The following is a 22,614-nucleotide window of genomic DNA, read 5'->3' as shown; positions in this document are numbered from 1 at the left end:
GCGGTGACAGCGCCCCCAGGCGGATGGGAGGAATCGGCGCGGGCTCGGGGGGGGGGGCGCCCCCCCACCCCGCCCTCCCCGGGTGACGTCACCGTCGGTGATACCAGAAAGGGCACCAGCGGTGAGGTCATCGGTGATGCCATGCACCGCCACCAGTGATGTCCCCAGCAGAACCACCTGTGACGCCACCACCACGGCCTCCAGAAGCGGGGCCATCAGTGATGTCACCAGTGACACCAGTTACACCGTGTGGTTGGTGGGATCAGCAGCAAAACCATTGGCGGTTCCACCGTCAGTGCCCTATTGGTGCCACCAGAAAGGACACCAGCAGAGCCACCGGTGATGTCATCAGTGATGTCACGAGGAGCACCAACACCAGTGACACCATCAGCGAGGCCCCCCAGCAGAACCACTGCCCCTGCAACCACCCGCAATGGCACCAGCAAGGGCCGTCAGCCACGTCACCTCCACCAGCCCCCCCAGTGCCCCCCCAGAGCCCTGACCAGTCCCAGCCCCCCCAGTGCCCATCCCGTGCCCACCAGCTGACAGGACAGGACAGGGCCGCAGGGTACAAAGTGCCTTTATTGCCAGCGCTGCTGGCCCCGAGGTGTGGGGACTGCGACCCCCGGGCAGGCGGCATGGGGCCCCTCACGTCTGAAGCTGCAGCAGGGTGGGGGCCGGGGGGGAGGGGGGCTGTGCCTGGCGATGGCGGCCCTCCAGCTCCCCCAGCACCCCGAAGAGCCGGCTCAGCCCCTCGGGCAGGGGGGCACCTGCGGAGGAGAGGAGCGGCAGTGAAACCCTGCACCCCCCTGGGGAGGGGGCACCCCACAACCACCAAAAACCCTCCCCCCCCCTCCCCGGGGACACGTCCCGGCCACAGCATCCCCAACAGGGTTCCCAAATCCTCCCCCACCCCCCCCAAACCTACCTTCACCCTGGGGGCCGTGCCGAGCGCCCTCCGGCCGCAGCAGCTCCCAGTACTTCTCCCTGAGGAGAGGGGGAGGAGAGGGACGGGCCCTTGGTGGGTTTGGGGGGTTCAGGGGGGGTCCCCCCCTGCCCCGGGGCAGGCGCTCACCTGAGGGTCCCTCGCAGGCCCTGGAGGTGGTGGAAGAGGCGCTGCGCCTCCGCCGCGGGGTCCAGGGGGTCGCTCCAGTCCAGCAGGGTGACGCCATGCCGCGTCCGGTCGCATCCCAGCCCTGCGGGACAGCGGGCTCACGATGGCGGGGGACAGGGACACCCCACCAGCACCCCTGGGGGGGCCCGGGCGCCCTCCCCAGTACCTGTCCTCTCCCGCTGGTGGCAGCAGCTCCACTTGTCCCCACGGAAGACGCCGGGGTGGTAGTCGTGGAGCACGCGGGGGTTGTTGACGCACACCTTGCGCAGGGCCGACAGCCACTGGTTCAGCTCGTTGACGCACTGCGGGGGGGCACGGTGAGGGGGCTGTGACACCCCTCGGGGGGTAGGCTGGGGGGGGTGTCCCCGTCCCTGTCCCACCTTGCACTGGAGGTAGGCTGTCTCCTGCTGCCCGCCCGCGCCCACGTAGACCACCTGCATGACGTGGGCGCTCCCGAAGCTCTTCTCCTCCACCTTCTCGGCAGCGAGGATGTCGGCCAGGGCGATGGCGCCGCTATGCTGACGGGGGGTGGGACATGACAGAGGGGGGCAGTGCCACCCACCCTGCCACCACCCTCACTGCCCCCCGCCCCCTGCCCTGGCACCCCCTTACCTCGGCGCCGGGGCTCTTGCCGAAGCTGAGGGCCTCCCCGGTGAGGCAGAAGTAGAGCTTCTTGGCGGTGGCGGCGAGCAGCGGCCCCTTGCCCCGCGTCTTGTGGACGACGAGCGGCCCCTCCTTCACCACTGCGGCGGGGGGGCCCGGTGGCCACCCCTCACCTTCCTTCTCCTCTTCCTCCATCCCCACCAGGCGGGTGATGAAGGCCTTCATCTGGGTGATGCCCTGTTGCAGGGCGGGCAGCAGCGGGGCCAGCCAGGCCTCCTTGGCCCGCCCGGCTGCCGGCTCCATGTTGCCCACCATCTGGACAGCCTGGAGCCCCCCGGGGACGGTGGCATCACCATCGACGTCACCAGCCCTCCCCAGTGGGAAGCAGCCAAGCACCCCAAAAACCCCACCTGGGTGACACCACCACCCCGGTGTGTCCCGCCCTGTCCCACCTTAGCCAGCAGCAGCAGCGTGCGGCTGGTGCGTGCGTCGGCGTGCGTCTCCCGCAGGTGGAAGAGCTTGGGGGTCATGATGGCCGGCGAGAAGAAGCGGAGGCAGAGGAAGCTGGTGACGGCCACGAACTTGGCGTGCTGCGGCCGACCGCAGCCGGGGGAGACGTGTGAGGGTCTGTCCCAACACGGGACGTCCCCGGGCACCGCACACGTTGACGTGCCATGGATGTGCGGGCTGGCTTCCAGCACCATGGCTGCTGTTTGGGTGCAGCATGGCCCCGCTGTCCCCCTGCGCCCCATCTCTGGGGGGCTGCCCCCAGGCCCAAGAGGGGATCCCATCGACCCAGTGCACCCTGCCCCTGGGGACACCCCCATTTGACCCCCGGTCCATCCCCTGCCTCAGCCCAACCTGGTGCTGGGGGAAACGCTCCTCGACGCGCTGAAAGAGCTGCCGGAAAGCAGCGCGGATAACGGGGGGACATGCCGGGGCTGACTTGACGATGGCGTCCAGCAGCTCGCCCAGGTAGGACTGCAGGTGCTGGCGGCCCTGCTCGATCACCTCGCCCTCCGTCTGTACCCGGTGCAGCCCTGAGCACCTGCAGGCATCAGCACCGTCAGCCCCACGGTGAGGCCCACCCCCACCCCCCCACCCCCTGTGCCCCTTACCCGGCATCTTTGATCTCCACCTTGCTGGGGTCCAGCTCCACGTACTTCTTCTCCTCGAACACGCAGGTGATGGTGGGTCCCAGGACAGCGTGCAGGTACGGCATCCCCGTCACCTGCCGAGGGACCGTGCAGGGCATGGTGACGGGGGGCATGGCCACAGGTTTGGCACCCAACACCCCCAGACTCCTCAAGAAGGGTCACCCAGGGGATTTTCTCCAACCTGCCAGCCCCACCAGCCCTCCCAGTGCTCCCTTGGGAACTGGCCCCAGTGGGTATGGTCCAGAGCCAGGGTGACCTGGGAAGAGCAGGTTTCAGGTAGTGTGGCACCTTGAGGAAGGACTCCATCGACTTTGAGGCCAGGGAGTTGCTCCGGAACAAAGTGTTGGGCTCGCCTGCAGAACAGGAGAGGGTCTGTGGCCTGAGGGATGGCCACAGGTCCCCCACGGGGCAGCTGCAGTCATGGGGGGGATTTACAGGGGCTGTGACCTCCACCCCCGGCCATTTCCATGGGAGTTAGGGGGATTTCCTAACTTCAGACCACCTGCTGCTCCACCAACCTCAGCCAGCCTCAGCCTGTGAGTTGCTCAGGATGAACCCAACAGGCTCCCACTTGGAGCACAGCGTGATGGCTGAACCTCAACCACCACTCAAAAAAAAAAAAAATCACCGAGCAAGGTCCCGAAGGTTTCGCAGCCCCAAGAGATGGTTGGAAGCCTCCAGCTCTGCTCCAGCCTTACAGGGCTTGGCCAGCTCCAGCTCAAAGAGCAGGTCCAGGAACTCCTTGATCAGCCCTTGGCCCAGGAAGAGTTTGACCAAGTTGATGGCGACCTCCTGCCGGCACTCGGCCGTGGTGGTTTCATCCAGGAGGGTGACCAGGTGCACTTGGCCATCCTGGTGGGGAGAGGCACCGCGACGTGATGGCCTGAGGGAGACGCATGCCCCGGCAGACAGCCGGAGGAAGGTGGGTGCCCCGGCAGGGCTTTGCGTGGACCTCTCACCTGGCACCCCAACTTCACCTCCTGGCACAGGAGCTGGACCAGGGGCTGGTAGCAGTGGGAGGGCAGCACCGTCTCATCCCGCAGCCTCACCTGCAGCTGCAGCGAGCCCAGGCTGCCTCGGCGCCTGCAGGAGCACAGGGAGGGCGGATGGAGGGATGGATGGGGGGATGGAGAAGTACTTCACCAAGCAGGAGGTGGCCCCACAGCCCGGGAAAGCCTGGGCAGGCAGGTGGGGCTGCCCTGCACTTGCCCCCCTCCCAAACAAGGGTATTTCCAGGAGCTGCCCCTCTGAAGGGATGATGCTTCCCAGGAATAACCCCCTCCCCGATGCCCCTGCGGGCACCCCGGCACACCCCAACCCCCCCGTGCTGATACTCACTCGTCCTCCCTTGGCTTGGACTTGTCCGGCCGCAGCCTGAACCAGCCTTCCTCCTGCCCGGCCGCCTCCAGCCCCTGGACGCTGAACACCACCTGCGAGGGAAAGGCAGGAGGGGGTTAGGGGGGCAGCCAGGCGGGCCCCCCGGCAGCGGTGACGGGGTTTGGGGGCTCACCTTGCCCAGGAAGTCATTCCTGCCGACGAGGTCCCAGTCCCACACCTCCACGCACAGCTTCTCCCCGGCGGGCTCGGCCAGCTCGAACTCAAAGGTCTCGTTCCAGCGGGGGTAGCAGGATTTCTTGACCACCTGCAAAGGCGACGGCTTCATCCCCCCTCGGCGGATGGATCTGACCCACCCCCCCCCGGGACACCAAGCTGGGGATGCCGGGGACAGGGATGGCTCCTGGCTGAGGTCCGGGCTTCCCAGTGGGATCATTTCACCTGCACCGCCGGCAGGTTGGGGGATCACGATAAACTGAAGTCGTACTCACGGTGCTCTCCTGTGCCTTCCCGTTGTAGCGCAAGCGGACGAAGGGGTCGGAGGCGCCGTTCCGGTCCTTCCTGGCCAAATCCCTGGCGAGAAGTGGGGGTATTTGCAAGCATCTTCCCAAAATACCTACAGGCACCCGCCCCCCTCCTCGGTTCCCCAGCATCTCGAGATGCATGACCTAAAGACCAGCAGACGAGGTGGACCCTGCCCCAGGACCCCATCGGCTGCAGGGGGGCGGGGCGGATGCTCCGCACCCAAGGCAGGATAACTGAGAAGACCCTGATACAGTGGGGAAACTGAGTCACGGAGCAGCCAGGACTCACCGTACGCATCCCCCCTGCCGCCCCCGTGCCCCCTCCTCACCTGGCCTCCAGCACGGTGCAGCACAGCACCCGCCGGCTGCCCAGCACCTCCACCCGCAGGTGGATCTCCCCCTGCACCTCCTCGTCGGGGTCCACCTCGCTGAGGCTCACCCAGCCGCTGTAGCCTGCGGGAAAAGGGGGCACCCTCATGGGGGGGGTCACTGGGGGGGTCCTCGGGACTGGCTCGTCACAGGGGTGGGAGACAGGTCCCCACTGGGACCCTCCCGGCCACCCATTCCCCTACCCATGGGGTGCTCCGCCAGCATGTCCCGGGTGATGCAGACCTTCCCGATAACGTCATCGCGGCTGGAAAACAAAAGCCAGGAGCGGGACATGACGCGGGATCAGAGCGCGGCCGCTCCCTCGGGCCCCAGGCAGGACAGCCCCTGCTGCGTTTCGGGGGGGGAAGGGGGGAAATGTGCCCGGGTCTCCCGGGCTGGGGCCACTATGGTGTGTCTGTCCTCACGGAGCACACCAGCCACCCTTTGCTGCCAGCTGCAAAATAACCTCGGGAAATAGCTTCACCCTTCACTTCACACGGCCAGCTGTGGATTCTCTAGTGTCTACACTGGGGTTGAGCATGCAGGCAGCCAAAGCCACCAACCTCCCAGTCCCCGTGCCAAGCCCCCGCCGCCCCGCAGCTGACCTGCCCGTACCTGAGCGCATCCTCATCCATGACGTAGATGGAGATGCTGTGAAAGGTGGGCTGGAGGTGCACCTCGTATTCCTCCCCCCAGAACGGGGACAGCGTCTTCCACACCGTGGCAGTCCTGTGGGACAGACAGCACCAGTGACGGGGAGGGGCGGACGGGGCTCCCCTCGCCGGGGCACTCCCCACTTCCCCAGCCCTGTGAGCCTTCCAGCTTTCCGTGACCCACGGCTGGGGGCAGCACCCACAGCTCCGAACCCTCAGCTGGGACAGGGGGTGGGTGCCTGTCCCTGTCCTCTGGCTCTGGGCTGGCAAGACACGGGGGGGGTGGCTTACAGGGTGGGGGGTGGCAATGAGCTGTGGCCATCGCAGCCTGTGTCTGGAGGAGCGGCTCAGCCCAAAGCAGGGAATAATAACAATAACAACAGTACCGGTAGTAATGTTGTGCCTGCAGCGGAGCAGCTGGAGGGGCCCACCAGGAGCCGGGTGCGGCGGCAGGTTTGGGGACCAGCCAGGGACACGGAGCCACTCACCTGATGATGGCCTCATCGTCGATCTTCACGATGCAGTACGGGTCGCTGCTCCCCGTGCTAGAAGGACACGGCACGGCTCTGTCAGCACCACCGGCTGCAGCCCTGGCCCCCCGCCTCAACCCTGCGGGGCTCTCATGGTCACGGGCGACCAAAGCCATCGGCCCTGGCAGCCCCCCCACGGTGGGGGGACCTCGTGGGTGCCACCTCTTAGGGACACCCCAGGGCTATGGGGTGCCACTGCAGGGGTACAGGGGCACTCCAAGAAGCCAAAGGCTTCGGCGGGTGGATTTGGCCACGGCTGCAGGCGTGTGGTGACCCCGGGTTCACTCCCAGCTGGGGAAACGCATCCTTGACTGTGTCCGGCCACCGCATCCCGCTGGCAGCTGAAAGCGGCTTTCCTCTTCCAAATAGGAAGGCGAAGAACAAACAAAACCCACCCTTTCCCCAAAACAGCTCCAGGCACCCGCAGTCCCGTTGCACGCACCAGGAGCGGGGCCACAGCAGCCTCCTCCAGCCCTGGGGTGAACCCAGAGCCCCGACACCTCTGCAGGGACGGGGACATCCCTGGGGACACCCGCAGCGACACAGAGGGTGCGAAGGGCGGGCAGCGCATGCCACGGTGACCACGGGCTGTTGGCAGCCACCGTGATGCTCTGACCCTGCTTCCTCCCTGGGGACGACCCAAGTCATCACTCCCATGCACCGCTGCCAAAAAAAGAGAAATAAATCACCGTTTTACAGCTTATTGCCCCAGTTCACCAGAAACAAGGTGACTCAGTCACAGGCAGGGCTGGGGACTCCGGCCGGAGGCAGAGGAGCCGGCGTGACCTGAGTGCTGGCCAAGAGGGTGGAAGGTTGTAGCTCCCGTCCTGTGGGCAGCTGGCACGGAGCAGCCCACTCCGAGCACGGTTTACTCATTAACGCCGGTCCCGGTGGCGCTCGCCAGCCGGCCGCGAGTCTCCCGGGCAGAGGGGGAGCACGTAGGTGAGGGTTTGGGGACCCCAAGCACCGAGCGATTTCCCTTCCAAAAAGCAGGGAGGCTGAGCGCCAGCTGCTGGGGGGATTGAAAGGGTTTGGGGTGCTCCCTGTCCTGCAAAACACGGCTGCGGGGGGGGTCTCTGGGCTGTGCATCCCCATCCCGGGGCACCCCAATCACTTTGGGCCACGAGTGGTGCTGGCAGCGTGGGCAGGTTGCTAAGAGCAGCTTTCTGCCTGCCCGCTCCCATCTCCAGCCGCCCTCCCGAGAAGGTTTTAGCGAGAGCGGCGGGTGAAGCGCCATTAACCAGAGCCCGTTCCTGACGTTTCCTGCCCCTATGCAAACCATCAAGCGGGCAGGGAGCACGCAGGCAGAAAGGGAACATCTGCCCGCCTGAGCCGTGCCCAGCAACGCGGGGCAGGCTTCAGATGGGAGCCGCCTCCGTGCCAGCAGCAGGAAAACCTTGTCGCCAACACGGGGACGTTTCGAGCACACGGGCTGCTCCACGTCCCCTGGGATGCAGGGTGCCACGACGCCATCCTTGCAGCGCTGGAGCATCGCTAGCTCCGGGGATTAAAACACAGGGCGGCCAAAATCCATGCTCCACGGGCTGCAGAGCAGCTCCAGAGGTGCCCAAGCTGCTGGGGAGCCCGTGATCAGCATCAGTAGGGAATAAATCCCTGCTCCAAAGGCAGGCGGGGAGCCCGGCACCGCACCGGATGACATCATCTGTGCACCATCGCCATCCCTGGACACTAACCAGTGCCCGGGAGACATCAGGGGAAGAGATTTATAAGGCTTGCAGGCTCTCGGCAGGCGTTGGGCATCCTGCTGACGCCTACGCAGAGCACGGCTTCCTTCGGCCACCCAGCCCGGCCCCTCCACGCCGGCACGGGCAGCCGCAGGCAGGCGAGGCTGGGGGTTTGGCGCAGGGGAAGGAGCTAGGAAAGGGGAAGGTTGGGCTTTCAAAAGAAGAAATGAAGACTGAAGCTTTAAAGATTGAGAGCGCAGTATAAGTTGTGGGGGGAGGAAACAAACACGCGCGCTCCCCGCAGCCGGCCATCCCGGCAGGCAGCACCGCGGGCTGAGGCACTGAGTTTTGCAATGAAAAATTCACTGGTGTAGACAGCAGCACCGCTCTGCCCAGCCCTTGGGTAGGCGGCAATAAAATAAAACAAAGCAGATCGGTTTCCTTGCGTTCCTGCAACGAAGATGCAGAGGAGGGGTTTGCAGCACTCAGCTGGGAGGGGGCTCACGCTCCCACCATGTCCCGGCGTGGGGGGGACAGCAGCAGAGCCCACCCAGGGCTGAGCCAGAGCTGCTGCGGCTCTTCCCGTCTGCCCGGGTTCTGGCCCCGGCGTTAGGCAGTGACGTGCCGGAGGGTGAAAGTGGGAGCAAGTTTCCTGCCTCTTTATGGGCAGTTTCATGGTTTCGGGGCTGTACGGTGCCAAGCCTCACGCTGGGAGAGCGCTTGCTGGGAAGGCAAAAACAAACAGCAGCTCTTCTGTTCGGGGGGGTTGTGGGGGGGGGTGTGTGTGGGAGACCCACGGGCACAGCGGTGGCCTGGGCTAAACCCCAGGGAAATCACACCGCTGCTGCCGGGGGACAGGAGGGGGCTGCTGGTGGCACGGCTCCTCGGAGCAGCGTGGCACCAGGGGAGTCACAAACCACAGCAACATCCCCCAAATCCTCCTCCTGCGACTCCCTGTGCTGAATCCTGCAGGAGCTGGGGAGGCCCCCCCAGGATTTTGGGGGTGCCCTGCCACCCATGGGTGCTTGCGAGCAGGGTCTGACCTGTAAACACACGCAAAGCCGGCGCTGACACCCTACAGAGGGATTTACCCCGGGGAAAGCGGGAGCGATCCCAAAGGCTGTGCCAGGGCAGGGCAGAGGAGCTGGATCCCAAAACCCCCCACCGCAGGGGAGGGGGACGGCGGCCAGACACGGCCAAGGCCGGGCGGCGGTGGGCGAGCGTGCCACATCTGCGCTCGGGTTTCCCGCCCCGCCGAGGCGGCCGTTCTCCCTGCCCAAAGCTGCATCCCAAAGCCTCCGGTCTGGAAAGCTCCGCTCAAGGTATTATTGCACAGCAGCTTTCTGCTACGTGCCCTCCTAAAAAAAAAACCGAGTTTCCTAAAAAACAGAGCCTGGCCGCGTTGGTTTGAGCTCCCAGCAGGGAGTTACGCCAAGGGATTTAAAAATCAGGCCCTGACACATGGGATTTAAAAAAAAAAAAAAAAAGTCATGTTTCTTTCCTTGTTTATCCTCCTTTTCCATGACGGCTGCAGGGATTTTTGCTGGGTTTCCAGCAGCCCTGACCCTGCCCCGGTGCCGAGCGCTCCTCCGGCAGGGGCCAGCCGATGCCATCCCCACGTCCCACCCCATCAGCGTCAACGCGGGGGGACAACGCCGGGACAGGCGGGCTGCCCTCGGGGGGCTGCCAAGGGGGGAAAGCCCGACCCGAGGGGCCACGTCGGAGCCCCCCAGGACCGCAGCCGGGCAGAGCTGAGCCGGGGCTGGGAACGGAGCGGTGACAGGGGCCGGAGCGCTGGGGCTGCTCCCTGCTCCTTTTGGGGGGCGGCTGTCCTGGGGGTCCTGCTGCTTGACCGGGGGTCCCTGCAAAGGACCCAGCTCCAGGGCCAGATGAGGGGGGGGGGGGGGTGTCCTGCCCCATGGCAGCAGAGGGGGAGCCCCACAGAGCGGGGGCACTGCTGGGGGCACCCCACAGAACTGGGTGCTCCTGGGAGGCAACCTCAAAGCCATCCCGGGGGTGTCCCCAAGCAGGGGGACACCAGAGCACCCCTGAGGGAGCCCCCAAAGCAAAGAGAACTGCTGGGGCACCCACAGCCATCCTGAGGGGAACCCTCAAAGCCACCCTGAGGGGAACCCCCAAAGCACAGGCACTGTGGGGGGGGGACACCCCAACCCACCCTGCGGGGGCGTCCCCAAAGCACAGGGACCTGTTGGGGGGACACCCCGCAGCACTCCGGGGGCAGAGGGGCTCCGTCCCGGGGTGCCCCCCCCAAACCCCCCCCCGGGGACACTCACATGTCCTTGGCGGGCAGGTTCCTGCCCTCCACGATGCGGATGGAGAGCGCGCTCCGCCGGGCCATGGCGGGCGGGCAGCGGAGCCGAGCGGAGCCCCGAACCGGCGGACACCCGGACCCGCGCCCATGTGCGGGCCGGCTCTGCCGAACGCCAATCAGCTCGCGGGGCGGGACAAAGGGCGGGTTCGGAGGCCTTTTCCCTGCGGCGATTGGGTGATTATATGAGCTGCCGGCCAAAGGGTGGAGCCGTGGCGGCTGTGGGCGGGGCTGTGGCGGCTGTGGGCGGGGCCTATGCGGAGCCTCTCCGGAGCGGGGCGTCCCGCAGGGTCCCTGCTCCCCCCCCCCGCCCCCCGCGCGGCGGCAGCACCCCGGAGGGACCGGTGGCATTTCGGGGGGGCTTGGCACCATAAATACGGGGTGGGGACAGGGGACCCTCCTGCGAGACCTGTCTCGGCCCGAGGACTCTCCTGGCACCCAAAGCTGGGGCTCGGGGTCGTGCGGGCACACGCTGCCGGTCCTCGGCGTTTGCACCCACCTGCCGCGGTGACACGGCGGGGACACGGCGGGGACACGGCGGGGACACGGTGGGGACACGGCGGGGACACGGTGGGGACACGGTGGGGACCCCACAGGGACACGGTGGGGACACGGTGGGGACACGGCAGGGACACGGCGGGGACACCACGGGGACACGGCGGGGACACGGTGGGGACACCACGGGGACACGGCAGGGACACGGTGGGGACACCACGGGGACACCACGGGGACACGGCGGGGACACGGTGGGGACACCACGGGGACACGGTGGGGACACGGCGGGGACCCCACAGGGACACGGTGGGGACACGGTGGGGACACGGTGGGGACACGGCGGGGACCCCACAGGGACACGGTGGGGACACGCTGCCCCGTCCTGCAGCGCTGCCCCTCTGCCTGCCCCGCAGCGGGGACAAGGCGCAGACCCCGCACCGTCGCCTGCGCCTCCCCATGTGCCGGTTCCCGCCCCGCACGCGGCCGGGGGTCCCACCTCCAGCAGCACCCATGTGACGGGGACGGACACCCCCGCCCCCAGCCGCTCGAAGCCGCTTTGCAGGTGAAATGGGTGTTCCGTGTCGGGGGGATGCGGCAGGACGGAGGGGACCCGCGTTTGCCGGGTGAAACCGTCCCTTCGCCGCGCGCGGGCTGATCTCCGCAGGGGTTAATCGCCGGATTTGCTTGGTTTTCCTTGGCTGGGCTCCACGGAGGCCCGCTGCTGGCAGCGGCAGCGCGGGGGGGCAGGTTGCTAACACCCCTCCCAGGCAGCGTAAGGACACCCCGGAAAGGGCGCTGCGCCCGTGGATCGGTATAAACGTGATGCTGCCCTTTGCAAAGCGCCTACGGAAAAAAAGATGTGGGTGTTTTTTTTTTAAAGTGTATATGGATACCTGCCCTGACTCCAAAGGGGAGCAGCCTGCTCTCCGGCCTTCTCTTCCTCAGCACCGGGGGGGGGCTCATCCTGCCCAGGCTGCAGGATCAGGCACCCCCCAGCCCCCAGTGCAGGATCAGGGACCCCCCAGCCCCCAGTGCAGGATCAGACCCCCCCCAGCCCCCTGGTGCCGGATCAGGCCCTGGGCCGCCGGTCCCCTCTTGCCATCTCGCGGCTAACCGGGGCACCTCAGCAGCACCCAGGCAGGATTGGGCCAGCTCTGCCCACGGGAGACCCTCCTCTGGGTTTGGGGCAGGCAGAAATCGCTGTGGGGTGAAGGGGAACAGGGAGAAACACCCCCACAGACCCCCTCACCCACTCCTGGGGGCATTTTGTGTCCCTCACCCCAGTGCTGGGGCTGTTGGGGGGTCAGGCTCCCCTTGCTGCCTCACACCCCAGGGCACTTTTCCCCATTCAAAGTGGGTGCAGGTGGCACCGCACGCCCCAAGCGGGCTGTGAAAATGCTTCTCCAGAGCATCCCTGGCCACATCCTGCTCCGGGCCTCAGCCATCCCCCACCCAGGGATGGGGCTCACAGCGCTACATGGGGGTACGGGGATGGGGCCGCAGGGCTTTTCCCGGGGGCTGCAGGAGGCGGGAGGTGTCGGCGGGTGCCGTTCCCGGGGGGGTCACAAACAGGAGGCGGAGGCCGGGCGCAAAGCACAAGGAAAGGTCTTTAATCTTCCGCTCCATCGTGGCTCCCCGGGGCCCCGGTCCATGCGGCAACTCTGGCCGTGCCCCCGCGGCAGCAGGCGTCGTGCCACCGACACCCACGGTGCAATCGCGAGGGCACCCGACGGCGCGCGGGACGGCGACAGCCGGCGTGGGAGCAGGCGGGGAGGCGATGCGGTGCTGGGGGGGCAGCGGGGAGGCGGCGCGGGGCTGCAGCGGGGGCTCAGAGCCGGGCGGCCGGCTGGTCGTAGACGTGGTGGGTGTTGTACCGCCGCACCGTCACCGCTTCCGGCTTGCTCAAGGTGCTGCTGCCGCCGCAGGCATCCGAGCTGGGGAGGGAAGGGGGGGTGAGGGACAAGGGTGGGGGCCACGGGGCGCCGGCGTCACCCTCTGACGCTGGTCCTGCGCGCCCAGCGCCGATCGCTGCTCCTGGGTGGTGTGGTGGGGTGCGGGGGTGGTACTCACCCCCAGAAGACCAGCATGGCCACCAGGCCGGCCAGCAGGATGGCGAAGAGGATGGAGAGGATGGAGGTGAGGGCGATCATGCCGGCGCTGTGCCCGCTGCCCATCGTGGGGATGCTGCCGGGCGGCTGGGCTGGGGAGAGAGCGGGAGGGGAGGGAGCGGCACGCGCACCCCGGGGCAGCGCAGGGGGCCTGGCCGGGCACGGTGCGTTCGTGGGCAATCGTGGTGTGCGACTGCACCGTGCAAGTGCAGCGTGCAAACACAATACGCAACCCCAGTGTGCAAATGCACTACGCAAACACCGTCTGTAACTTTACCGCGCAAACGCACTGTGCAAACACAATGTGCCATCACACGGTGACGTCATACCTCAGTAGGACCCGGAGCCACACCCTGCCTCAGTTTCCCCAGCTGCTCGCAGGAGCGCTGCGGCCCGAGCTGCTGGTGCTCAGCGTGCAGCCCCCCCCCCCAGGAGCACCCCGCACCCCCCCGCCCGACGGCTGCGGGGTGCTGCGAGGGGCAGGACAGGCACCCCGGCAGCGGTACCTGTTCTCAGGGTGATGGGCTCCGACCAGCCTGTCTCGCTCACGGGCTCGGAGTCTGCCAGGGCGAGGAACTTCACCCTGGGGTGGGAGGGGAGGTTGGCCACGCTCCCCCAAGCTGGGGGGCTGCCAGGAGGCCCGGGGGGGGTTGGGGGGGTACATCCTTCTGAGCAGGCTCACTGGTACGGGCCGGGGCCGGGCAGGGGGCCGTTGCAGGTGGGTCTCGTCGGATCCTTGGCGCAGCTGGTCTCGCTGCCGACGCGCAGCACCGTGATGGCGCCGGGGGCTGTGGTGCAGGGGTAGTTGAGGCGGGTGGTGTTGAGGGTCATGTAGGCGGAAGCAGCGGTGGGGAAGCCCTGGAACGCCCTCTCGGGGGTCCCCGGCGCCACGCTGTTGTTGAAGGTGCGCGTGGCTGCGGGGACGGGGACGGGGGTGAGGAGGGACCCCGGGGAAGGGGGGGGGCGGGGAGCCCCGCGCACCCCCCTGCCCGTGGCGGCTCCCCCAGGACCTCGCCGCATCCCACCTACCCTCGACGGTGGCCACCACCAGCCAGATGACGGTGTCCTCGCGCACGTTGGTGAAGATGCAGCGGGGCTGCTCCAGCACGAAGGTGGAGGTGGTCGTCAGGCCCCCCAGGGAGGAGCTGGCCAGGGTCGGCTTGTACCCCACCTGCGCTGCAGCGAGAAGCCAAGGGGGTGCGGCAGAGGGTGCGGACCCCCCGCTGCAGCCCCGACCTGCGGCTCCATCTGGCTGCAGCAGTGCCGGGGGTTCCGCGTGCGGACAGGGAGCTGCCCGCAGCGATGACGGCTGGGGGGGCCCCCACTCCCCTCTCGCCCCCCGTTTTGGGCTCACACCCCGCATATTTCATGAAAAGAGGAAGGAAAGACACCCCTGTGCCACCACCCGGGGACGGACACCCCTGCGGGACCCCAGAGGACCCCACGCTGTGCCAGCAGACCGAGGTGGGTGACACCGGAGGTGGCACCCAGAATAGGGGGGGCCGTGGGGGACCCCCACAAGCTGGGGACAGCGGGGATCCCCAGCCCAGCCCGATGGCGTTGGCGGACTCACCCAGCCCATGGGCCGTCGCCAGGAGCAGGAGGAGCAGCGGGAGCATCGTGCGGGCGCCTGGGTGCTGAGAGCGGGAGTGCGGGTGCACGGGCTCCGCGTCCCCACGGGACCCGCCTGCGGCCGCCAACCACCCACATTCCTGCGCCGGCCGCAGCCCCGCGGCAAACAGGTCGGGCTCGTTTCCCCGGGGAGCATTTGCAACGCCCGAGCGCCCGCCAGCGAGGCGTGCTGAGAACTGCCATGCTCGTGGCACGGGTGGGCAACAGCCCTCACCCAAGCAATGGGGCAGAGAGTGCCACCCCAGGGTGATGCCTGCTGCGGGGCTCCCCGCAGACCCCACCAATGTCAGCACGTGTCCCCCCGCCCCAACACCAAGTGCCACCAAGCCGAGGCCCCAGATTGTTTTAGGGTCCCCAGTGCCCCCCTCCTCCACAGCTCCAGCCCTGCGTGGCCGACAGCGGGGGGCACCGAGCTGGCGTGCGAGCGGGGCGGCCGGAGGCGGGGGGGGACCATCGTCCCGCTGCCGGGCAAGGAGGAGGCGGTTGCAGGTGTAAAGTCAGAGTTTACTCGGCAGGACACGGCCCAGGAGGCCGGGGGGCAAAGCAGCCCAGCCCCGGGGGGCTGCACGTGCAGCCGGGGGGCAGGGGCTGCGGCAGGGCCGGGGGGATGTGGTGGGTCCTGTAGGAGCTGCGGGCGAAGGCGCTGGTCCCCGACCCCCGGCGGCACAGGGACCCCCACGCCGCGGCGCTGCAGGGAGAGACGAGCGGAGGCGTCAAGGGGGGGCCGTGGGGCTCTGCCGTCCCCCCCCCGCGCCGACCACCACCAAGGGGCCCTTTCTCCTTGCCGAACTATCACAAACTCCGATTTAAGGAAAAAAAAAGGCTTTTAAAATCTTAAAAACGCCTCCTGCGCTCCATCTCTTTGTCGATGGGGTCAAGGAGGGGGGGTTCTCCCGCGGCCCCTGCGGATGCGTCCCCCCCAAGCGCGGTCCCGCCAGCCCCCGTACCCCGCAGCGCCGAGCACCGCCGCTGCCAGCACGGCCCCCAGGCTGGCGAGGATGGAGGCGATGACGACCACGTCGCTGCCGCAGCGCACGGGTGCGGGGTCGATGGTGCTCGGGCTGCTGGCTGGAAGGAGGGGGATGAGGGACGTGGGGGGACACGGGGGGGGGGCTCAGGGACGGTGCGACGGAAAGGGGAGGGATAGGGTGGCCGGGGGAGATTGGGGACTGCTTCTGCCCTCTGGGTTTTGGGGTGATGGCTGATGCCGCGCTGCATGCCAGCACCCCCGCCGGGCAGGCGTGGGGACCACGGGGGATGGCAGTGCCACCGGTACCTGTGTGCAGGAGGATGGGGTCTGACCACCTCGTCTCCGCTTTGGGGCCGTGGCAGCCCATCACCAGGAACTTCACCCTGCGGCATGGGTACGGCGGTGACACCGGGGGGCACGAGCATGCCCTGGGTGGGGAATTACCCCAGCTGGGATTTGGGGGTTCCACCCGTCTGGCCTCACCTGTAGGGCCCCGGGGAGGGCAGGGGCCCGTTGCAGGGGTCCCGGCTGCCCTGGCCCCCGCACACCGTGTCGTCCCCGACCCGCAGGAAGGCCGGGCTCGGCGCCGAGCAGGCGTACGCGGCCGCCGCCGTCTCCAGCGTCATGTAGGAGAGGGCGGTGGGCAGCCGCTCATACAGGGGCACGTTGGCCCGGGACGGGGGGTTTCTGAAGGCGGCCGAGGCTGCGCGGCACAGACGGGGGGTGAGCGGCGGCGGCGAGGGTCCCCCACGTCCCCCCGCCATGGCACGTGCCGGAGCAGCGGGCGCTCACCGTTGGCGAAAGCCACCACCAGCCAGACGGTGTCGGAGGCGTTGGCGTGCCCGTCGAAGACGCAGCAGGGCCGCTCCAGCGCGAAGGTGGTGGCGGTGAGCTTCCCCGGCAGCGCCGCGGGGGGCACGCGGGGCACGTAGGGCAGCAGGGCTGGGGGAGGGCAGTGAGCAGGGGGGTCCCATGCTCCGCACCGCTCAGCAAGCGCCGTCTGACCCCAGTCGGCATCCACGCTGGGGTCCACGAGCGCCGGTGCTGGCGCAGGGGTGCCGGCACCAGAGGGATGGTACCAGGGTGGGGATCCCCAGCCGTGCCCGGCCCCATAACCCCCTCCCCGGCACAAACGCCTTGCAAAGACCTATGGGGAAAACACCTCGCGGCCCCTCCGAGCCCCCGTCCCCCTCTGCCCCGTCACCCCCCAGGGAAGTCACCCAGGCCTGCGGCTGCGCCCGTCCCAGCCAGCGCCAGCAGCACCCACGGCAGCTCCATGGCGGCGTCCCAGCGGGGCTGGACGTGCCGTCCCGCTCCGCTCACCCCGTCCCACTGCCGAGGGGACGAACCGCCCCGCGAGCCCCTGCAGCGGGAACCGCCTGTCCCAAAGAGCCGGACCCTCCCAGCCCTGCATTCCTGCACCGGCTCTGCCAGCCCCGCCGGACCCCGCAGGCAAAGGGGCCGGTTGCACCTCCCGGGTCACCCGCTGGTCCCAGCCCCCCCGGGAGCTGCCCCGCTGGACCCCGGGGCCGAGGCGCTGGAGCGGGCTGTGAGGATGCAGGGCACGAGCCTGTGATGTGAAAAGGGAAACTGAGGCACAGAGGAGGCACTGGAGGCATGTTCAAGGACAACTCGGCAGGAGTCAGAGATTGTGTCGGGGCTATGGGGGCAGCTGGGCGAGTGGTCCTGCACCCCCATTTGCCCCACCGGGACCTGACTCCCTGTGGGTGCCCCATGCCCACCCATCCCTCGGAGCCAGGGCGAGGAGTGTGCCTGTGCCTGGCTGGTCTTGGGTGCAGCCAGCCTTGCCTCAAGGGCAGGGAAGCGCTCTGGAGCCATCACACCCAAAACTCACCCCAAACCCCAAGTGTTCAAGGCGAACGGTCCCACCCAGCGCCGGGGTGCGGAGGCACCCAAGCTCCAGGGCCACCCCATGCTGACATTTCCCCATCCCTCCTTCCCCCTCGCTGGCAGCGGGGCCGGGCCGTGGCCCCCCCCCATCCCTGGGGAAAGGCTCCCCAAGCCCTTGGGACAGGGACAGTGACCCCGAACGGGAGGTGCGCCACGGCTCAGGGGCCCCCACCGCCCTCCCCCCCCCAGCTGCTCTCCAGGCAGAGGGGTTCGAGTGCTCCTTCTCCAGTGTTTGCCCAGGGCCGTGGCTGCCCGCTCCTGCGTGGGAGGGGATTTCCCCCCCTCCCTGTTCCCCACGGGGCCGGGACCGCGCCTTCAGATTAAGTGGAAATGGGGCATTCACAGATTACGCAGTCCAGCTGCAGCCTCCATCCCTCCTCCCTCCTCCCACCCAGCAATGCCTGCCCCGGGGTCCACAGACGCCCACGGGGACGTGCCAGCCCCCCATCGGCCCCCCCAGACCCTTCCTTCGCGCTCCCCGGCAGGATGCCAGTGGCGGGGCGAGGGAGGCAGGGGGACACAGGGGGACGCCGAGTCACGGTTTCAGCTGCCGGTACCCGCTGCTGGGACGCGGGGCCAGCACACCTGCGGGGTCAAGGCTCGGCTAATAACAACCACGCTGCTGGCGGTGAGGCGGCACCGCAGGGGAAAGGGAGAAGCCCCCATCGTGGGTCTCCAGCCAGGGCCAGGGGTGACCCGAGGCTTTTGGTCAGACCTGTCCGGTAGCATTATAGGCACTTATCTGGGGCTTGGTCCAAACCGGCACCACGGCATCGCGGTCGTGCTTTCGCCCCGTGCCAGCCCCGGAGCCTTCCCCCTTGGCCGGCTGCTACCCCTGCCCAGGGCTGAGAGAGGACCAGCCCCAAAGCATCTCCCTGCGCAGCTGCTTTCCACCCCTTCGCCGTATCTGCCCCCCCGCCGTAGGGGCTAAGCCGTGCCAGGGCTCAGCACCGACGTGGCAAGGATTTTAGGAGATGCCTCATGTCGTCGTGGAGGAAGACGTGACAGCCAGCGATGAGCGGCTGAGCCTGGCCGGCGATGCCCCGGCCCTGGACCAGCCCAGGCGCGGGGAGGCTCCAGGTGATTCACGCACAGGAGCATCTGCTGAAGATGCCTTGGGCCAGGCTCAGCAGGAAATTCTTGCTTTGTTACAGGGCTGGGTGAACCCTCCTCAATTTTCGCTTCAATTCACTGTTTTGATTGCTGGGAGAACACGATCTGGGGATAAAAAGCTGAGGTTTAAACTTGAAATCTCTCCTTTTCGCAACCAGGGCGGGAGAGGAGCAGACACAGCCCAGTTTCTGTAGAGCTCAGAATACACCGACACGGTACCTGCTGCTCCCCAGGAGCTCCAGATTCTGCAGCATCCCCAGACTTGCATGTTCGAGGGCTTTCTCCCTAGGACCTGCGGCAGGGAGTAACCAGGAGGCTGCACACACAAGATGGACACAGGGGAAAGCTCCAGCCCTTGATGGCTCCAAAAACCCTTTCATTTTTGTACTAGTGCGACAGAAATTTGCCCCTCTCTGCTTGGTCCAGGACAGGCTGGTCCCAGGAGGATGCTGAGCCAGCAGCTAGCATGACGCACGGAAACATCCTGGATCTCCCGGGAAGGAGGAGAAATGGCAGACGGCACCAGGGCCTCTGATGTGCCGAAGGGATTTAATGCGGGAAGAGCTCCCGGCACTTGCAGCTGGGGCCGGTGGCCACAGGGAACAGCCAGAAACGGCTCTTCGAAAGGCTTCGGCTACCAGGTGACAAGAAGCCTGGGGACAATGTACAGCAAGGCCACCAGGACTGGGGCAACACCTCCTTCACAGGGTGCTAGTGCTCCTTACGGGCAGACATCATGGTGCAGGAATGTGCTCCTGGCTGGAGAACAACTCTGCTCGCAGCCTTGGCTGCCGCACCGCTCGGGGCCCGGCTGGCAGCAGAAGGTGGCCTGTCACCGGCTGGTGGCACCAGCGCTCCCTGCAGCAGCAGCAGCACTAAGCTGCTAACAGCCTCCTCCCTGCAGAGGCTCCAGCAGGCACAAAGAGCCCCAAACTGCTGCCGTTTCACCTCAGAGAGGAGGAAGAGAGGCGCGAGTCCTACCAGAAGGGCTGCTGGATGATGAGAGAGGGGATGGCAGCTCACAGCGAGAGCAGGGTGCTGTGACTTCCCCCAGGAGGGACACCGCCGGGTCACCGCTGCCAGCACTGTGGGCACAGACCACCAGGCTCCGGGGGGTGAAGCACGGACAGCCTGCAAGCCCTGACCCCTGGGACCAGCGCCTGGTGTCCTGCCCCCACCGCAATTCGTGTCCCTCCAGCAGAGCTGAGCTTTCCCTCCTTTCTCCTGGCTGGAACGAGTGTCCCCAGCTCCGTGGAGCCAGCTGGTCCCCCAGAGAGGACCACGGAGCAGGGAGGCACCTCAAGCCATCAGGCAGCTTGAAGGTGAAGCAGCGACTCGCCGTGGAAATGAAGTGTTTATTACGACCAAGCAGAGATACAGGAGGGAGGAGGCTTCGCTGTACGAGGTGCCTCAGAGCCAGGGAGCTGCGGCGTGCCGGAGGGAGGCCCTCACTCGTGTCCCAGCTGGTCTAGGGGGGGCGAAACACCCCCCTTCCTCCCTGTCCCCTCCCCAAGACTACCAGGGCAAGGTTCTGCCTTCACAAGGGGGTCTGTCACCTCAGGACCTCTCTCCCCGCTGGCCCTGGCTGTGGCCATCAACCCTATCCAGAGACTCAAGTGCCGTTTCTACAAAAATATCCTTCCCTCCCCTAAAAATAAAGCAGACTGTAGAGAGCAGGCAGGACTCCCGCGGTACAGTGTTATTGCTCAGTGTGACAGGCAGTCAGACACAGGAACTTAAGGCAACAGGAATAAGTGCACTCGGTGTGCCCCGAGGCGTGCACGGCGCAGCCGGGCCCCCAGCCCAGCTCATTGTCTCAGGCAGTCCTCGGTGACGCCCTGCGCGGCCAGCTCCGCCAGCACATTGTCCAGGTAGTTGGGGTCAGGGTAGCCGTGGCCGCTCAGGTTTGTGTCCATCTCAGTCTTGTGGTGGATCTCGTTCCACACCACTGTGTTGCTCTCACCGGTGGTGCTGGAGGTGCCCACTGTGAAAATCAGGCGTCTCTTCCAGGCCACCCTCAGGAGCTCCAGGACCTAGAGGTGGAAAGAGAAAAACCAAAGCTGGCTTTCAGCAGCTAGGAGACTTGAGCCATGAAAGCAGAGAAGCTTGACAACCTAAATCCCTACTGCAGCAGGAAGAAACCAAAGATCTCAGCATCAGAAGGGATCTCCCTCACCTCCTAGCTACCCATGCGGTGCCCCTGATGGGAAGGACCATTCCCTACACAAGGTGGTCTTCCACGATTTGAAAATCCTGCACAAGTTGAGACAAACACACCCAACCAGAGGAAATAGGGATGGGAAGAGCCAGCAGCTGGACTTCCCGAGCTCAGCGGTTCTCAGTGCAAACCCTTGTAACTGCATAGCCCAGGATAGGCCAGGAGTGTCTTCTCAAAAGATCAGATGGGATTTTGTTTAGTCAAGGGATAAAAGAGAACAAATCTTCACAGTCACAGCTGTGAAGCAGCAGCAAAGATCTTCATGGGCAGAGGGATTACAAATACACGTAAGGAACAAACAGCACATGGACAACTACCAAGAACAGCTGGTTAGCATCGTGGGGACAGCTCCCTAAAGTGATCCTGTTGTGTCGATCTACCAACACAGGGCCAAGAGACAACCTGGGAGGGGTCACGTTATCAGGGTGTGATGCCTTACCTTTCTGCCCTTCTCGTTGTCCGGTAGATAACAATAGCGAGGAAAACCTCTTGCTGTGTAAGGCATCCCAGGGTTGGGGTGCTCGGGGCCCTGCAAGACATAACACCTATTTGGTGCGGACACGTCCATCTTCATATGAGTTAGACAATCCCTCAGCAGCAGGATTTGACATAGACCCATCTCAAACCAGCTTTTCCATGTCAAAGCAGCAAGGTATTGCTGATCACGAGTTTGAAGGATTTGACCTGTTCTTATGGGACATGCTAGTATCACGGGTCCTCCAAAAGCAGCCTCATGCTGCGATACAAAGCCAGCTCTTCAGATTACTTAAATTCTGGTGGGAGACAGCCCCAAGCCACAGCTTTTTCCACGTGGTCTGATGACGCCCCAAAAAGACCACTCAGCTCAAACCTTTGCAAGCCCACTGCAACCACTGAAACCTCAGACGTGGGTTGTGAAACCAGACGTTGGAATCTCTCCCACCTTGTGAGCATGGGCTGCGTCTCCTCTCTGCTCACACAGACATTAGTCTTTACTGGAGGTGAAAAGCTGTTATAGACCCTGGTGCCACTCTCAAAGAGGGAAAAGATCTTTCATGGAGGAGACTCAAGTGGCCCATACATTGAAGAACAGCCAGCGGAGCTGCTGGCTCCAGGCACCTTAGGTTGCACTGGATCCCCGTACTTCTCTGGGAGGCTCTCACAGCTTGTGCTCTCTGGCAGCAGCGGTTCCTGTGAGCGTGCTGTGCACTCACCTGGATGCCTCTGCTGATGTGATACACAATCTGTATTGTCCCGCAGTCCTTGTGTCCAGGGAGGGACTGGGGAAAAGTGGAGACCTCCATCTTCCCTTTAGGCTGAGTACCGGTTTTCTCTCCGTAGATGGTTTTACAAGAGGGGCACTGCAAACTCCCATCCTGCAGGGAGAGAGAAGCAGGCATCAGAGCTCCGCAGCAGAGCCACCCGGGCACAGGGGACCTGGTGGGGACGGGCCAGCTCGGTACCTTGTTCCCGTTGGAGTACATGGCTAGCATGCAGAGCATGTGGAAGGAGTGCTGGCAGTTTGTCAGACGACCGACTGTCTCCGGCTTGATTGTACTGCACTCACATGTGTCACCGTAACCTGAGGGGCAGGACAGCTTCTCCATGCAGATGATACAGTCCTAGAGTCCAAAACAGCAAGGGGAAAATCACCATGTAGTGCGAGCACAGGCTGATCGTAACGACTGACCCACCAAGGAAGCAATCAAGGAGATACTTCAGGAAGATTTGCCTTCAACTTTAATCCTTCCCTTTGAGGTTTAAGGGCACAGAGACAGGTTTCCTTATCGGGCTGGTATCACCACACTGCACCACCTCTGCGACAGCACAGGAAGAGAGCTGCCATCAGAGTGGGAATGGAGTATGGGTATGTCCTGCTCCTCTGCTGA

The 22,614-nt window shown here is 65.8% G+C and overlaps 4 protein-coding genes across 7 annotated transcripts in view; all 4 read right to left on the bottom strand.

Annotated features, from left to right (window-relative positions):
• Positions 1–564: 564 nt before the first annotated feature.
• On the bottom strand, positions 565–10,404 carry LOC142604522 (ras GTPase-activating protein 4-like). Its single transcript, XM_075771527.1, has 20 exons — positions 10,265–10,404; positions 6,244–6,300; positions 5,718–5,831; positions 5,306–5,367; positions 5,063–5,186; positions 4,701–4,782; positions 4,385–4,516; positions 4,213–4,304; positions 3,834–3,957; positions 3,573–3,726; positions 3,163–3,227; positions 2,836–2,948; positions 2,579–2,765; positions 2,170–2,307; positions 1,727–2,041; positions 1,495–1,632; positions 1,281–1,416; positions 1,076–1,196; positions 929–987; positions 565–770 (listed from the first exon to the last, which is right to left on the bottom strand). Exons 1-20 carry the CDS (start codon positions 10,327–10,329, stop codon positions 649–651), a joined length of 2,400 nt encoding a protein of 799 aa, XP_075627642.1. The 5' UTR covers positions 10,330–10,404; the 3' UTR covers positions 565–648.
• Positions 10,405–12,382: 1,978 nt separating this feature from the next.
• LOC142604519 (uroplakin-3b-like protein 1) lies at positions 12,383–14,609 on the bottom strand. The gene is made up of 6 exons (XM_075771516.1): positions 14,476–14,609; positions 13,932–14,078; positions 13,585–13,816; positions 13,409–13,485; positions 12,865–12,994; positions 12,383–12,728 (listed from the first exon to the last, which is right to left on the bottom strand). Exons 1-6 carry the CDS (start codon positions 14,519–14,521, stop codon positions 12,623–12,625), a joined length of 738 nt encoding a protein of 245 aa, XP_075627631.1. The 5' UTR covers positions 14,522–14,609; the 3' UTR covers positions 12,383–12,622.
• Positions 14,610–15,038: 429 nt separating this feature from the next.
• Positions 15,039–18,081, bottom strand: UPK3B (uroplakin 3B). Its single transcript, XM_075771931.1, has 6 exons — positions 17,973–18,081; positions 16,297–16,446; positions 15,988–16,207; positions 15,811–15,887; positions 15,482–15,602; positions 15,039–15,222 (listed from the first exon to the last, which is right to left on the bottom strand). Exons 1-6 carry the CDS (start codon positions 18,079–18,081, stop codon positions 15,039–15,041), a joined length of 861 nt encoding a protein of 286 aa, XP_075628046.1.
• Positions 18,082–20,206: 2,125 nt separating this feature from the next.
• The window catches only part of DTX2 (deltex E3 ubiquitin ligase 2), a 39,639-nt gene continuing 37,231 nt past the window's right edge, over positions 20,207–22,614 (bottom strand). For all 4 annotated transcript variants that reach the window (XM_075771281.1, XM_075771282.1, XM_075771284.1 and 1 more), the window contains 4 exons: positions 22,189–22,347; positions 21,940–22,101; positions 21,186–21,275; positions 20,207–20,561 (listed from right to left, as the gene is read on the bottom strand). In XM_075771281.1, the coding sequence (XP_075627396.1) occupies positions 20,337–20,561; positions 21,186–21,275; positions 21,940–22,101; positions 22,189–22,347 (636 nt within the window). In that variant the 3' untranslated portion in view covers positions 20,207–20,336. The remainder of the gene's footprint in view (positions 20,562–21,185; positions 21,276–21,939; positions 22,102–22,188; positions 22,348–22,614) is intronic.

The sequence above is a fragment of the Balearica regulorum genome, chromosome 19, assembly GCF_011004875.1.
Source record: "Balearica regulorum gibbericeps isolate bBalReg1 chromosome 19, bBalReg1.pri, whole genome shotgun sequence".
In the NCBI taxonomy this organism is placed as follows: Eukaryota; Metazoa; Chordata; class Aves; order Gruiformes; family Gruidae; genus Balearica; species Balearica regulorum.
The sequence above is the reverse complement of the archived record's forward strand: the minus strand, read 5'-3'. Positions and strand labels throughout refer to the sequence as shown.